We start from the raw sequence: 15,464 nt of genomic DNA, 5'->3' as shown, positions 1-15,464 counted from the left end.
TCAGGCGAGGTGATGTCGTAGCAAGAGGCTCGCAGAAGCCGGCAGAAACAGAAGAGAAAAAAAAAGATGCAGTAAGATGGGATTGACAAAATCGGGATTAAATTTCGCGATGTAATGGCCGCCGGGCCGAAGAAGCGAGATGCTGGGAATAGTAGTGAAAAAAGCCCCTGAGAGGTGCTTTTCCGCTGCGTTGCATTTTGCTCATGTGGCCACGGGAATGACGCAAGGGCCGCGGAGAGAGAGATGGAAGGCAAAAAAAAAATAACCCAATTGCACCTCGTGATGATGCCACTTGCTGTGTCGAGCCACTCACTGGTTTTTTCACTACATTGTTTGACGCTTACCTAAGTCTGGGCAGGGAAATTGGGTGTAATGGGAGAGAGAGAGGGATTGGATCATTGACTCGTTGGATGGCCTCAGTGAGCACGTAGATGGGCATGAAATTTGCAGGCCTCGTGGTTTGGAGGCTGGATTTGTTTGGATGGGATTGAGGGGGTGAGTACACCGTATTATTACGAGCATTAGGTAAGATGGTGAAAGGAGTTACATTTTGTTGCCATAGGTGCAGTACGTACTGGACACGTTCTGCTTACTCGCGGCCCTTTGCCTGCGTTGCAACGGTAACAGCACAGCTTGACAGCTCAGAAGACGAGATGGAAAAAAAAAATTGGCGAAAAATTGGCCAAGAAAAAGAGCGAAGCCGCTTCGGGCATTCTCATTACCTACAACAAACTCGCTGAAGGGCCCGCGTGACGCACGCCATCGGGTCACCAGAGGCTCCGTCGCAGCGCTACAGGGGACTTGGTGGCCTGGAACGTTGCCAAAGGCCGCTGTAAGGCGCTGGGCGGCCAGTTCGCTGAGCTCCGTGTCGGATCTGGCCACCTCATCCAAGTTGCTTGTACTTGTCATATACTCTTCGCAGCCATATTAAATAAGTGGCAATGGCAAGTATATCCCGCGTACACAGCAACTCGGATCACGCATGGGCGCGAGGGGCGGCCCCCTCTCCCAGAATTGCCCACCTGAGGAGCTCCAGCGGCCGTGAGTGGCCGACAAAAGCTTGGAAATTAGGTAGTGGCAAGGGCCCAGGGCTTTTCCTCAGCCCCATCAGGCCAGCCCTGCTTGAGCATAGCGTTTTGCGGGGGAGAAGGGAAAAAAAATCATAGCGAGAAAAAAAGCGAGAAAAAAAATTGGCAGCGGCACGGGATTGGGTGGGATGTTCTGGAATGGATCAGCAGGAATATCCATTGCGGAACCAGTGCTGCGGAGCCAGGGGCAAAAAGGGCAAAGGCAAGGGGGGCTGCGGCCAACAGCAGAAGGATGGAGAAAGAAGGAAAAGAAAAAAAGCTGAAAAATTCATTTTGCGTTGGTCATTAGTCTCGGTTGGCTTTTGGGGTCTGGTGACTCTGGCGTTTTAGGTTCGATGGGGGGGGGGGGGGCCTGGTTGTGTGACCTTGATGGCGGAATTGGTAATTTGGGGAGAACCAAGGTATAAGATGGAGGCAGTCTCCATTGTGATTGTGGTCTGTTTGCTTGGCTACGACGAGATTTACTGAATTGCTCTGAATTGAAGCTTGAATTGCAAGTCATTGGAACTGCTCCAGCTGCCAATTGCTCTACAACCGATACACTTATACACACATACACATACACACATATACACAACACTGACTTGATCACCACCACCACCACTACCACCACCACCACATCTTGTCATATTCATACAAATTCATACAAGACAACAACCGACACAATGCCCGTCAACTACGTCTTCACCGAATCAGCCCCCTCCCAGACCAGCTACTTCAGATCCGGTCGCGGCGGCGCTGGCAACACCTTCCGCACCTCAACTCTCACTCCCACATCCTCATCCTCCTCCGCCTCATCCTCCTCAGCACAGCGCCAGCTTCCCAACCAGCGCTTCTTCTCCGGAATCGGCGGCGCAGGCAACGTCCACCAGGCCGCCCAGCTGCAGCCCGCTCTGCTGCGCTCCCTCGAGACCCCCGGCAACCAGAACCCGCTGCGAGGCCACGTCGGCCGCGGCGGTGCGGGGAATGTCTATGGCCGCAAGCCCAGCGATGCGAGCAGCGTGTCCAGCGCGGGCAGCGATGCGAGTTCTGTCAGCGAGAAGGCCAAGATGTGGGCGTCTCGTGTGAGCGGCACTTTCTCACGGAAGTAGAAGAGAAGATGTCATGATGTCTACTCTACTGCGTTGGTTGAGGATGGAACTGGACTCGAAGAAACCAAAGAACAAAAGATAAAAAAAACAACAAAACTCGGGCGTTGAGAGGATACGATACGGAACTGGACATATTTGGGAGAGCGATTTCAATAAACAACACAAAACAAAAACATCCAAGTCGATGTTATGGATTAACGATTACGAATATACCCGCCCGGTTTATGGGCCACTGGAATTGAATTGGATGGAGTTTTGGAGCGGAACTAGCAAGCACGGAATGGTGCTTTGAGAAATGGACGAAAAGTTACTTGAGAGATATATTACATGTAGTTGATAATACTAAATCAATGCAAAGCCATTCTACTCGCTTCTCAATCTCTGCTTTCTTCTATTGCCTGATGTTGTCACTGTCTGTCGCCATTACAACATGAAGCTACTGTAACCCCTCAATGAGTCAAACATACGACTACCCTGCACGGGGCATTTTGGTCATGACTCAGCCTTATACCCAGGCACGCAATTTCCGGATTGAGTGTACTAATAACAACCAACCAAATACAGCCTCGATTCGTCTTTGTTGCCAATGATTCAGTCCAAACAGCGATGTTGCAATTCACATACTCGTTGTCAATGCTGATTGACAGAATACCGTATATCTTCTTGCCCCTCTTTTATCCTAAGCTGATGTTACCAACCTCAGATGGATACGTACTTAGGTACTAACAAGACCATGAAGCTTGTATACGCCCAGTATGAGGAAAAGCTGCAAACTTGGAACAAAGGACAGAATTCAAAGCAACCAGAGTACAAACTGATGCCGTCCAAAATGGATTCTAACATTGCAGTTCATCCGCACGGATCCGCCGTGATACGTCATCTCTTCTCTCTTTGTTTGTCCTTGCTCGCCTTTGTTCTTCCTGCAGTATATTTACTCTCAAGAAATGGTAAATCACCCACAACCTTTCCTGTCTTCACAACATCAGAGCCACGATTTGAATGCAGCCCGACACTATGGACGACCTGAAAGTTAACCTCCCGCCCATCGAGATTCGCGTCTCCGATCTCAACGTCTCTCCCAGGGCCTTAAACTACGACTGCGCAGTCTGTGCTTTGAAAGGCTACTGGTCCCAAGCGACAGCCATGACCAAGGCGGAACAAGAAGAGTACCGCGATATGCTAGTCACCCAAAAGAGATATCGCGGGAACCACTTCTACAACAAAGACTACCGACTTTATCAGGCAATCGATAACGGGCGCGTAACTTGGCCTCGATGGGTCTTCCTAGTGTCGCTGCTAGGCTATGTCAAGGAACTAGAGTACAGAATCAGACCTAAATTTAAAAACTCTACTATCGAAGATCTCTCGGCTGAGTATCGCCAATATTTCTCAACGGAGCTGTCATATGTTGACCCGTCCTTGAGTAGCAGCAACCATGATCCCGAGCTTTGGGATGATGAGGAGTATGTGAGCGATGACGGTGGAGATGAAGATGAAGCTCATCTCCAGTCAGAGGGCCATGTCAAGAATCAAGACAGCCCCAAGAATGACGAGGCAGGCAAGGACAATGCGGCTGTTGAAAACAGCAAACATGTCAACCACGAGCAAGATACCACCAGCGAGCGGCCGGCAAACCCGAATCAATCTACCTTAGAGAAACAACAGCGAGTGGACGGTACCCAAGCCCTGGAGCAACTCCTTGAACAAGTGGTGGATAAGGCAGCGAACAAGGCAGCTCAGCTTGTTGCCCCTGAGATGGACAAGAAACTTGACGGCGTTCTGGAAGCTGTCAAAATCTGGTCAACGGAATCGGCCGCGCTAATCCATACTCTGAACAAGTGTACGGAGAAATTGATGGAGGCGATGGCGGAGCACCAGAAATGAAGATTTCACAGCAGAAGGAGCCTCGAGCCAACACGCGGAATGGCGTCGAGTTCGAACATGGTTACTCCAAGTTTACAGGGAGTGGTGGAAGTCGTTAGAAGAGGACGTAAAAAATCCTTTCAGAGGCTTCTATATTATAGCTTTGCATTTCATAATTTACGCGAGTAATATCTCACTTTTTGTTGTTTATACGTAGTAATGCTTTTGTGTATGCAAAACCATATTTTCCTATCTCTCATGGCCCGCAACCTAAGCATCAACCGTACCCGAGTATATGCCTCGATAACCACTCCTCTACAAGTAACTATCGTTCCATTCGACGTGACACCCTTGCTATATCCTCCCCTGTAGCATCGAATATGGCTTCAAACTTGACCTAGGCCTTTTCCACGTCTGCCATTGCCTGTCTCTCGAAAAGGCAAGACTCTAGCTCTGACTTCGCATCGTCGACCTCCTATTTACGGTTTTGGGATCGGCAGCTAAAGCTAGCGAAATTTCTCCATTGACTACTTTAGCCTTCGTGGGCGACCTGTCTTTTGCATTGGATAGACCTGGCCACTGGTTTGATGCAGAATGCTCCTTAGCACTCTCGTAACTTTAGAAGAGATAGTCAAACTGCTACTTACCTTGGGCTCGACAATATGAGGGCGACATCGACCGTTTCTCCCTCTATTTTCACCTCGAACCAAGGTCGAAATCGAAACTTGGTGGTTGATCAAGGGAGTGGCTATTCATTACCCCGTATCTCAAACGTAAAGCTAGTGCTAGTAGCAGACAGCAGAGGAATATAGCGATAGTAGCAGAAAGTAGCGGTAGTACAGCAATATAGCGATAGTACAGCAATGTAACGATAGTAGAAGACAGTAGCAATCACAGTGTTTCCCATGATCCGACAGTTGGTCAAACAGGCTGCTCGTCTCCGTTGACTTCGTCATCGGCTTCCCTCTCGTCATCAGATTCGAGCTCCATACCGCTGTCGACCCCTTCTCTCCACTGATCTATGTAGAAATGGTCGTTCTCGTCCGAAGTGATTGAATCATCGTATTCATCATCTTCGAACAGCGGCCACCATAGCTCACCAGAAGCGCTGCATATTGCGGCCACACGAAGGAGATTCTACGAAAGCTCGAGAAGCTCAAAGCTGGGTATATGATTCAGGACATCCGACCTTAAGATAAAGGTCTGGCCTGTCTCAAGGCGCAAACCACTTCGTCGATGGGCGGTCCCTATATCCCAGGATCCATCTTTCAGAATCCCACTGTTCTCCATCAACATTTCAAAAGGTGGGTAGTAGGTGGCTGTGGTGAAATGTGGCACGCATTTGCCCTGTCTGAGCCAGTGAAACTGGACTTGGACATAACCCTCATCTGTCTTTCGTAGCGGTTTAAGCGCTATTTTGCAACCATCAAACCAGTCATGGAGCTGATGGTTCATCGAAAGCATATTCTGAGGAGAATTGGTGATCCTAGGGTCCCCAATTAACGCAGAAAGTCGAGCCGCTGTCCCGACGCCCCAGAATATCTCGAGCATATCCGCTATGCGTGATACAGCTGCACTCTTTGTCGCTTCGAGCGGGATAATATAGGCCGCCTGTGGATCATACATGCCGGTGAAATGGCATACGTTGCTATCTCGCTCCTTACACTACTAGACATTAGAGATGTATCAACAACAGATGACCTAGACACTTACAAGGTTGACTGCGTCGGAGCTAGCCTGTGGAAGATCTGTAAGGCGTCGGGGAAGCGAGGTTGATTGAGGCGGCATAAATGCTTGAATGCCGTTTATGCATGCACTCCGCCACCGAGCGAGCATTTCATCAACTTCAGCCTGATCATTGCGACGATTGCTATCCTCCAGCGCCGCAACTCTCGACTCTAGAATATTTACCGGGGCTACCATAATGACGGCAAATAGTGCCATGTTGATTTCGTCGTCCGAGCATTTCATTGTATTGCGCTGAATTCGCTGCAAAATGCGATGTCGGGTCTCCAATTCGGTCACATAATCTTGAACAGGCTCTGAATCAAGTCTGTCCATAACAAGAAGGCTGATATTTTCGCATGCTTTCTTGGTTATATCGAGGAGGGGCCCGAGGATTTGTCCTTCGTGCAGCTTCCACAGTTGCTGCAATTGGTCCTCGTTGAGACGCGATATCAACTCGCGAATTTTGTCAGGCGGTGGATCCATGATGGCTCTCTGTACTTCAAAGTTGTTAATACGGCCTATGATACGGATTGAGAATGACTGGAAAGGGTGAAAGACGGGGGCTTTATAGGCGTGAGAAAGACCTTACGAGGTTGAAGGTTTGAGCAGTGGCTTGCTGTGGTTGGGGGGTTGGTGTTGGTCAAAGTCAACGAGAGAGGTGGCTTGCGTGGGCTGGGTTCATTCAAAGTATGAATCATGAGGACGAAGCAAGTCCTACTTTATATTATTCTACTATTGCTATGTTCCTCTAGTATCGTTATGTTCCTGTACTACCGCTACTTTCTTCTATTCAACATCTTCCAAGTCTACCGGCGCTCGTCTCCATTTTGGCCTTCTCCGCCGCGAGTTGGATCAAGAGGTACCTTAGAAAGCTCTAAAAAAATAGTCGAGCTTCATTTGCGCCCGACAAACTACTAGAAAGACGTGTAAGTAAGAAGACGAGCATCAATGTCCAATTCTCACTGTAGCTGAAAGACAAAGAAGATGTAATATCATTGTGGTCTGCACGCTGTAACGATTGATAAACTAAACTCTCGCTGCTAAAACAAGACCCCATCATGTAACATCATAGACAATGTCAAACGGTGAGAAATAAACAAACAACCGCTTATTGAGAAACCCCAGCAAAAGCACCAGCTCCTCTGACTCTGCTTGCCAATTGGAAATTTGCGTGGGCTTCATCTAGTGAAAGGCCGCCATGGACGCCGCATCAAAAAAATAAAACACACCACGCCACATGCCTTCTCAAGCATTTCCTCCACGAAGCTGATAGCCGTGCTACCACCCCCCCTAAACTTGCTGTTCATCTTCGATCTAAAGTTCATCTTCTCTTTGAACCGACCTGCGGCGCTGCCTAAGAAGTGGATGCATCCTCACAAGAATCTCGTGTCGTCGGATTTCCATGATGGATTTCCTCAGTTGCCATATCGATGATGGATTGCGGATCTGTCTCAGTTGTGGGGGGTTCTTCATCTGCCTCGTCCCTCTCGAATTGCTGCTGCGTACTTGCAGAATCCATCTCGACCTGCTCAATGGGAGGATTTATCGCATCTTGATCAGGCATTTCGAGGTCATGGTCTTCCTCTACCATGTTGACCTTATTCTCTTCATTTTCCATGCCGATTCCATCATCTGAGACATTTGCGGCCCAATGCTCATCGGAGTCACTCCTTTCCTGGATAGCAGCGTCACAGAGCACTCCATTCAAGACTGGCATCGCCTCTCCAGCCCGCCGTCTAGGGGCTCTTCCTACCCTTCTTCGCGCCTCCCAAGCTGCTGTTCCATGAGCCGCAAGTCCTCCTCTCCTCACTGCGAAGAGTTCAAAGATCGCGTTTGGTCGAGGAGGATGTCCTTGTCGCTCGTTGGGAGGCGGTGATGTGTTTTGGTCAGCCTCAGAAGGAAGCTGGCCAGTAGAGCGAAATGCCATATCTTGACGCCATTAGCTACTTACGAGTTCTTTTGGATCATGTCTGATATCTCACCTGCAATGAATTGTCCAAAGATCTGTCGTATAGCTCGGCTTTATGCACAAAAATAAAGAGGATGATGGAGACAGAGGGAGGAAAATAATGCATGTAGAAGAGAGAAGAGAGAAGATGAAGAAACCAGAAAACAAGCCGCGTCGCCATAGCTGAACAAAGGTTTAAACTCGCGTATAGAGTAGGTACGATAGTGATTCAAATGGGTGGTAGTTGCTCTTGTAAACAGAGCTTTGAGTTGAGCGAAAGCGCATCCAACACACCAAGCAAGGCGATGGACGAGGCTCAACATCTAAATCGATCCAACAGCAGCCTCATGATTTGCCTGCACTTTCAAGCAACTGAGAATATCAGACCCCTAAAAAAATATCAAGAGAGGCAATCTCCAAAAAAAGATAGTGATCTCGCCCGGGCTCGAACCGGGGACCTTTTCGGTGGTGTCAACTAAACTGTTAACGAAATGTCATGACCAACTAGACCACGAAACCATCCTATCAGAAGACTTGATGCTGATTCGCCCTCGCACAACTCGCCTACAAACCTTTGATCTCAACAGAAGACAACAAAACAACAGAAACCATCAACTCAGCATAACCTCATGAATTATCAACACACGTACAGAGTGCAAAGTGCCCAGCTACATACACCATCTTCAACCCCCCAATCCAACAATCAACTGCAAATCGGGGTATCATTAGGCTCCCTTCATCTAGGTAATCAGACAAAGTCCTACAACTCCCTCGTCTAATGCCCGCTCGCTCCCTGTAAAAAAACCCTCCCGTCTCTGTATCATAAACCAAGTTCTTTGTTTTCGTGAGAAGAAGGAAAAAAAGAAAATTAGTTGTACACCACCAGTTGACTTCTAACCTCCTGGGAAAACTTGTCAATTTTTTTTTTCTTCTTTTCCCCCTTTTTTCCTTTGGTCTCCTCTGGTATCGGAGCAGATTTTGCCAGACCTGCCGCATCAGTTACGGCTCATCTTTGAGAAATGTTCAATATTACTGCGCGCTCCATCTTGAACCAAAGAAGCCAGACATGCAAAGACAACTTTCGCTCTCCTTTATGCCGATACGCCCGCTTCCATTTCGTGAATCATGTGAATTTCGTGTGGATAATATCCGGATTTTCGTGCCAGTCATCAATGCTCACCAGCATCTATCTCGCTCGTTAGTAACGCACGTCTACTTGCTCATCCAGATATATGGGGGGCTTACCTTGCGGAAGGTGCTCAAACCAGCGAGAATACTTCCTCCGATCCATGTAGAGTATTTGCGTTCTGGTGGCGCAAAAATCTTTATCCTCATGTCTTTGACCGCAAGCTTCTGCAGCTCCGTCAGGAGTCGGTCACCAAAGCCCTTTGTCAGCGTGCTGCCGCCTGACAGGACAATGTTGCTATACAGTGATTTTCGGAGATCCAGGTCAGTGCGGCTGATGGCATCGACCACGATCTGGTGCACACCAGGATACTCCTGGCCGATGATTTCGGGATCAAACAGAATCTCTGGAGCTCTAAATCGCTCAGCGCCAATCTACCCAAAACAGTCAGTATCCAGAAGAGTGATAAAGAGGGAAAGGAGTTTATCCAGTGCTTTGGTGGAAGCCAAAACGTGCTCACCTTTAGCTTGTGACCATCTGGCAAGACGTATTCGGCAAATTTGCTCTCGTTGGGCTTCACCCCGATCCAGTCCCTCTCCTCCTTCTTAGGATCGTGCGCCACATATGACACGCTCTCCTTGATCAGCCGAACCACTTCCTTTTCGGCGCTTGTGTGGAAGATGTAGCCGCTCTTGCGCAGCAGCGTCTGTAGATACTCAGTCACATCTCGGCCCGCGACGTCGATTCGCTGTATGCTGCTGGGCATGGCAAAGCCCTCGTAGACAGGCACCGCATGTGACACGCCGTCGCCAGAGTCGAGAACGATACCTGTCGTCCGGCCACTGGCATATAGCGACAGTACGGCCTGGATGGACGTGTGCAGTGCGGGGACGTTGAACGTCTCAAACAGAATCTGGGCGGCCGTGTCGCGGTTGCTCCGGGGGTTCAGAGGAGGCTCTGTCAGCAGAACTGGATGCTGCGGTGGTGTCAGCGGCCTCTCTTCGTCACTGTTGCTGGTGCACAAACCTCCTCGCTCAGCGTCTTGAGCCCCTCGCCATACACGTACTCCCAAATTCGCTCCATGTCGTCCCAGTCAGTCACGACGCCGTGCTCCAGCGGGTAGTGGATCTTGAGCAGCCCCCTCAGCTCGTTGGAAGCCTTGTTCCCTATAAACAAATCCCCCTCCAGCGCGCCGGCCAGGACTCGCAGGTGCTTCGGCCGCCCGACCCACGAAGGGAAGAAGCACTTGGGCAGATCCTCCCCCGCGAAACCAGCGCGGATGGTGCCCGAGCCGTTGTCCAGCACAATTGGGGCATTGTGCAGTATTTCCGTCATTTTCGCGTGCTGAGCCCAAGAATGCAGTTGGCGGCTACGTCGTTGCCGTCCTCCGCGGCGTTGGCTCCCCCTTTATTTCGTCCTTGGTTGCCGCCACTGGTGTGTTCGACAGAGTTGCGTTGCGTGCCCGGCCCTCGATCACAGCGCCCGCAGCATTGGCGACGTCTGGAAGCCTCTGGTAGCCTTGGGTAGCCTTGGGTAGCCTTGTCGGGTCTCTCGAAGTCGTCGGGTTGGAGGCCTTGCAGGTTCACCAGCTCCAAAGTTGTGGTCGAGGGTGATTGGCCATGTCTCGTCCCTAATGCACATCACTAGAGATGGAGCTCAGCTACCAGCCACAGCCGCTGCCAGTTGCGCCCACGCAGGCGCAAGCCACACCCGCATCACGTGGGGCTGCCCGCTGCTGTGGCGCCTCAGGCAGGAAAGGCCTGTTAAAGTGGTTTCGCGTCTGCGCGTCTCCTCAACCACCGACCGCGTCGCCGACGTGACAATTTGCTTCCAGCTTCCTCAATCTGCCATATGGCGAGGCCCCAAACGCTCTGCATGACCCCGACAAGCGACCCTTTTGCGCCCTAGCAGCCTCACCAGCGTTTGCTCCTCGCCCTGCCAGAATTGGCCTTGCTTGCGACCTCTGTTTGTTGATATTGTGCCCGGACTCGCCATCGCCGAGATGGTCAAGGGCAATGCAGGCACCGGCATTTTCAGTGCCACGTACAGTGGAGTAAGAGATCCCCAGTGAATCTTGGATGCGGCGGTTATGTGCAGATGACCTGGTTGTTGGATACGGGCCTTCAATTGGGGAGGATGGGGGCGTGGGAATCACAGAAACCAACCATCAAAAATCAATGCTCCTATCATCATCAATCGCAAAGGGGGGGAAGCTATGGTGGACCTGCTAAGAGCTTCTCCTTGCCTCCCTTTCTATCTTCTCCATCTTCTTGTCACCTCCCGCTTGTGCTCCCAACACCACAAAATCCATCTTGAGCTTAACAAAAGAAAGTGCATCCCATCGCATAAACTAACCACATCTGTCTTACCAGATTCCCGTTTACGAATACCAATTCGGCGGCGACCTAAAAGAACATGTCATGCGAAGGAGACACGATGACTGGATCAACGCAACACACATCTTAAAAGCCGCAGGCTTCGATAAACCAGCCCGAACGAGAATTCTGGAAAGAGACGTGCAGAAGGATGTTCACGAAAAGATTCAGGGTGGCTACGGCAAATACCAGGGAACTTGGATTCCGCTTGAAGCCGGCGAGGCCCTCGCTCAGCGGCACAGCGTCTATGATCGAATACGGCCCATCTTCGAGTTTGTTCCAGGAAACGAGAGCCCTCCTCCCGCTCCCAGGCATGCCAGCAAGCCTAAAGCACCAAAGTCCCGTCCCCCACTTCCAAAATGGAACTCGGGTAGGTCCAAGGTCGCGGGCATGGCACCCAGCGTCACTAACGCAGCGGCAGCCGCCATGCCAGTTGTCGAAGAGTACGAGAACAGTGAGAGCGTCATGGCCGGCGTGGAAGATGACACGCCAGATAACCTCACCGTAGCTTCGGCTTCGTACGTTGCCGAAGATGATCGATACGATATGGGCCACATGTCCACGGGCCACAGGAAGAGGAAGAGAGAAGAGCAGTTGCAGGACCTCACGGAACAGCAGCACGCTGTGTACGGCGACGAGCTTCTGGATTATTTCCTTCTTTCTAGAAATGAGCAGCCAGCCGTGAAGCCCGATCCGCCGCCGAATTTCCAGCCAAACTGGCTTATTGATGCCGAAAACCACACGGCCCTGCACTGGGCTTCCGCTATGGGCGACGTGGACGTGATCAAACAGCTTAAGAGATTTAATGCAGACGTTGCTGTGCGGAATATCCGCGGCGAGACACCGTTTATGCGATCAGTCAACTTTACGAATTGCTACGACAAGCAGACGTTTCCTTCGGTCATGAAGGAGCTCTTTGAGACGGTAGATGTCAGGGATAGCCAGGGATGCACCGTCATCCACCACGCTGCCATCATGAAGAACGGCCGTGTCTACAGCCCGTCGTGCTCAAGATACTACCTGGACAACATATTGAATAAGCTGCAGGAGGCATTTGAACCGAGTGCCTTTCAGCGGCTCATCGATGTGCAGGACGGTGACGGAAACACAGCGCTGCACCTTGCTGCTCTGCGCAACGCTAGGAAATGCATCCGTGCGCTGCTGGGCCGCAATGCCTCGACGGACATTCCAAACAATGAGGGTGTCCGCGCAGAAGATCTCATCATGGAGCTCAACGCTCAAAAGAAGGACCGTGGGCCACAGCGGTCATCTTCCCCCTTTGCGCCGGATTCCCAGCGGCGCGCCACATTTAGGGACGCCTTCTCGGGTGCGGGCGATAAAGCGCGGAAGCCCCCTTTGTCCTTCCAATCAGCGGCGGCCACGACGGTTCAGTCGCGCATCTCCCCGCTCATTATGGAAAAGTTTCAGCTGCTCGCGAAAAGCTATGACGAGGAGTGGCATGAAAAGGACGTGGCAGAGGCCGAGGCCCGGCGCATCTTGACAAACACCCAGGCCGAGCTGAACGCCGTACGGCAGCAAATCACGGAGCTCGAAGCTCAGCTCGAGCCAGACGACGTGGCTGCCAAGGTCATGAGCGAGGCTAACCTCGTCAGGCACAACGTCCTGTCCCTCATCACCCACCAAAACAGGCTGCATATCCACCAGGCGGTGGAAAACGAAATGAGCAAGCTGAACGGCGACGGCAGCAGTAATCCCAACAACCCCAACATGCAGGACGACTCTTACGAGGAACGGCTTACTCTCGCCCGACAGCTCAGCCAGATGCTTATGGAGCAGCGGCAGGCAGAGACGGAGTACGTCGACGCCCTGAGCATGGTGGGTGTCGGCGACAAGATCGAAAAGTACCGCCGCCTGCTAAAGCGCTGCCTCGATTCCAAAGACGGCGAGGTCCTGGACGCGAATCTCGACAGCCTGATTGACATGATGGAGGAGGAGCGTGAAGTGCATGACATGGACGGGTCGACAACAGCGGGGGGTGAGCCGATGGATTTTGCAGTTATGTGATTTCTTTTTTTTTTTTTCAACCATTTTTCGTTTCATGTTTTTTTTCTTGGCACCTCAAAAAGAGTGTGTGTCTAAGAGCAAAACGAGACCGATGGCAAGACGATGACAAATTGCCAAAAAAAGATGCAAGAGGGGAGGAGAGAGCAAAGAGGATAACAGAATCCGCGCACTTGAAATGCAAAAGTTCCTCCTTTTTCTCTTTGCCTCTCCCGAGGACATCCCTGATTACATGTCCCTTTTTTTAGAGGTCATCAAGCTACCCCGGCTTACTCTTTATCTCTCTCTTTTCTTTTTTTCTTGAGTAGCCGAGGGGATATCAGATATGTGCATTTACGACGTCAGGGTGGTGAGCGGCTTACTGCCCAACTACTAGCAGCAGTGAGAGCATTTGACGAGGTACGGTTTTTTTAGCGGTTTATGTGGTGGTTTTACCTACCTAGGTAGTCTTCTTGGACGAGCAAGTATATAGCAGTTGTTGAGCGGAGCGCATATAGCACTAAAGGAACGACTCAAGGGGGCGGATCCGGCGCTGGGGGTCACACAATTTTACATGTTCATTGGCCTTTCCTCTTTTTCAGACATCTTTGTTGAGACGCTAGTATATCGTGCTGAATCGACTGGTTTTATGAAACGTACCAGTAGAATTTCATGTCAAGCATCTTGCATCTGCGCTTCATGAAGGTTCTGTGACGAATAAATTCAGATGCGCCGCAACCTCGGTCCGGCATATTCGGAGGGGGGAGCTGTGTGGAGCCCGAGCGCACCGGAACAGAGTCACGGCATCTCATTGCGACCTTGACGGATATTAATCATGATAAGCGGTTCACCTTTCGTATTTTCGTATTTCGTATGCACCACGCAATGACTAGGACTCGGTTCGACAAAAAGAACGAACTCTTGCTAGATTTTGCGCGCGGCCTAGGCTTGACTTGGGAAACGGGTGGCCACCTCGGCCCCGACTGGACCAGACTTCTCCGGGGACGGTGGCCGGGCAGCTCGGACCCCCATCCAACCAAATGGCCAGATGTCCAGATGCCAAGCATTTCTACTCGCGTGAGATTATGAGGCGACAAGAGCAATGACATTCCATTCCGCAAGGAGAACGATAGGCTCCGCACCCATGTGTGACTTGTTCGAACTCCTAGAACTCATCACCACCATCGTCCCAACCTGATCAGGATGAAAGAGACCAATGAACGATTAAAATAGCAAGCTCCGAATCAAAACATCAGAGGCCGACGACAGAGGCCCGGCCATGGGTCTGCCGGCGTTGGTGGGACTGGATATTACCGCTTCAGGGAGGAGCTAACCGGCGACCGGCTCAGGCGGCTTGCATAGTATGGGCGTCAGGTGAGCAGCTGAGTCAGGGCGCCTGTATAAATACACCGTAAGCTGGCGGAGATGACTGGTTGAGCATTAGACGCCGTCATGTCTCTCCGTATAAGTCGCTTAGGAACGAAGCCAATTGTTGCTTCTCCGGATGCCATCTCGACTCATTGGCGTCATAGGAACAACTAGCGAGTCATGTCAGGTACAAAAGATAAACGTCTTAGCTTAGCGATATCTTATGTAACTCTGCCGTGCCTTGCTGCGGAACATGATCCTCCCGTGTCCTGGTCGTGCAATGGCGAATCGGTGCAATTACAAGTGCCAGCTCCTGCGGCGGCGCTTATGCGAAGGTCGGCTCAGGGAGGATGACTGCTGTTTTCGTATATCTGATTAGAATTTTTGGGCCCTTTTAGCAAGTGTATTGGCTTGTGAAAGTCCAATGACCGTGCCAACATGCAGTCTAATGCGGTGAAACACCAGTCACGAGGCCTTGTCTAGGACTTGCTATGCCGGTACTTGCAAGAGGGGGGAAGGTTGCGCACCTGTGAAACATTGTCAGGATGTCGACATATTAAGAGACATCTTGACCACGTAGTAGTCAGGCGGAAACGCAAAACTATTGCAGCTGAGCTGTCGATAGATGTCCGATAGCGTGCAGATGGCTCCACCAACATTTCGGACAGAAACACTCAGCCGGACCAATATCAGCAGCAATGAACTTGAGACACCCCACACAAGTGCCGTAGCATGGCTTCTGCAGCCATCTAGACGAACTCTCACCGTCAGAGTGGCAAAGAGCAAAGGCACGTCGAATGGATGCCCTAGGCAACACTATGTTGATCGCTAGGAGGCGGATGCTTGTCGACCTGAAAATAGCTTTGGATATCAAAT

General features: G+C 50.9%; 6 protein-coding genes across 6 annotated transcripts; 3 read left to right on the top strand and 3 right to left on the bottom strand.

Moving 5' to 3' along the window:
• Positions 1 to 1,543: 1,543 nt before the first annotated feature.
• TRIVIDRAFT_215509 (uncharacterized protein) lies at positions 1,544 to 2,555 on the top strand (the record flags this gene model as incomplete). Its single annotated transcript, XM_014104462.1, has 1 exon — positions 1,544 to 2,555. The coding sequence occupies one exon, from the start codon at positions 1,754 to 1,756 to the stop codon at positions 2,177 to 2,179; it is 426 nt and encodes a 141-aa protein (XP_013959937.1).
• Positions 2,556 to 2,815: 260 nt separating this feature from the next.
• Positions 2,816 to 4,237, top strand: TRIVIDRAFT_79402 (uncharacterized protein; the record flags this gene model as incomplete). Its single annotated transcript, XM_014104461.1, has 1 exon — positions 2,816 to 4,237. One exon carries the CDS (start codon positions 3,179 to 3,181, stop codon positions 4,061 to 4,063), a length of 885 nt encoding a protein of 294 aa, XP_013959936.1.
• Positions 4,238 to 5,179: 942 nt separating this feature from the next.
• Positions 5,180 to 6,253, bottom strand: TRIVIDRAFT_62401 (uncharacterized protein; the record flags this gene model as incomplete). Its single annotated transcript, XM_014104460.1, has 2 exons — positions 5,180 to 5,707; positions 5,756 to 6,253. 2 exons carry the CDS (start codon positions 6,251 to 6,253, stop codon positions 5,180 to 5,182), a joined length of 1,026 nt encoding a protein of 341 aa, XP_013959935.1.
• Positions 6,254 to 7,124: 871 nt separating this feature from the next.
• Positions 7,125 to 7,697, bottom strand: TRIVIDRAFT_62400 (uncharacterized protein; the record flags this gene model as incomplete). Its single annotated transcript, XM_014104459.1, has 1 exon — positions 7,125 to 7,697. The coding sequence occupies one exon, from the start codon at positions 7,695 to 7,697 to the stop codon at positions 7,125 to 7,127; it is 573 nt and encodes a 190-aa protein (XP_013959934.1).
• Positions 7,698 to 8,335: 638 nt separating this feature from the next.
• Positions 8,336 to 10,179, bottom strand: TRIVIDRAFT_72812 (uncharacterized protein; the record flags this gene model as incomplete). Its single annotated transcript, XM_014104458.1, has 4 exons — positions 8,336 to 8,904; positions 8,964 to 9,278; positions 9,365 to 9,820; positions 9,871 to 10,179. 4 exons carry the CDS (start codon positions 10,177 to 10,179, stop codon positions 8,842 to 8,844), a joined length of 1,143 nt encoding a protein of 380 aa, XP_013959933.1.
• Positions 10,180 to 10,846: 667 nt separating this feature from the next.
• TRIVIDRAFT_62398 (uncharacterized protein) lies at positions 10,847 to 13,244 on the top strand (the record flags this gene model as incomplete). The annotated part of the gene is made up of 2 exons (XM_014104457.1): positions 10,847 to 10,897; positions 11,217 to 13,244. The coding sequence occupies 2 exons, from the start codon at positions 10,847 to 10,849 to the stop codon at positions 13,242 to 13,244; spliced, it is 2,079 nt and encodes a 692-aa protein (XP_013959932.1).
• Between the last annotated feature and the right edge of the window lie 2,220 nt (positions 13,245 to 15,464).

Source organism: Trichoderma virens, assembly GCF_000170995.1.
Source record: "Trichoderma virens Gv29-8 chromosome Unknown TRIVIscaffold_3, whole genome shotgun sequence".
Taxonomy (NCBI): domain Eukaryota; kingdom Fungi; phylum Ascomycota; class Sordariomycetes; order Hypocreales; family Hypocreaceae; genus Trichoderma; species Trichoderma virens.
Note: the sequence above shows the minus strand (reverse complement) of the source record. Positions and strands in the feature narration are given on the sequence as shown.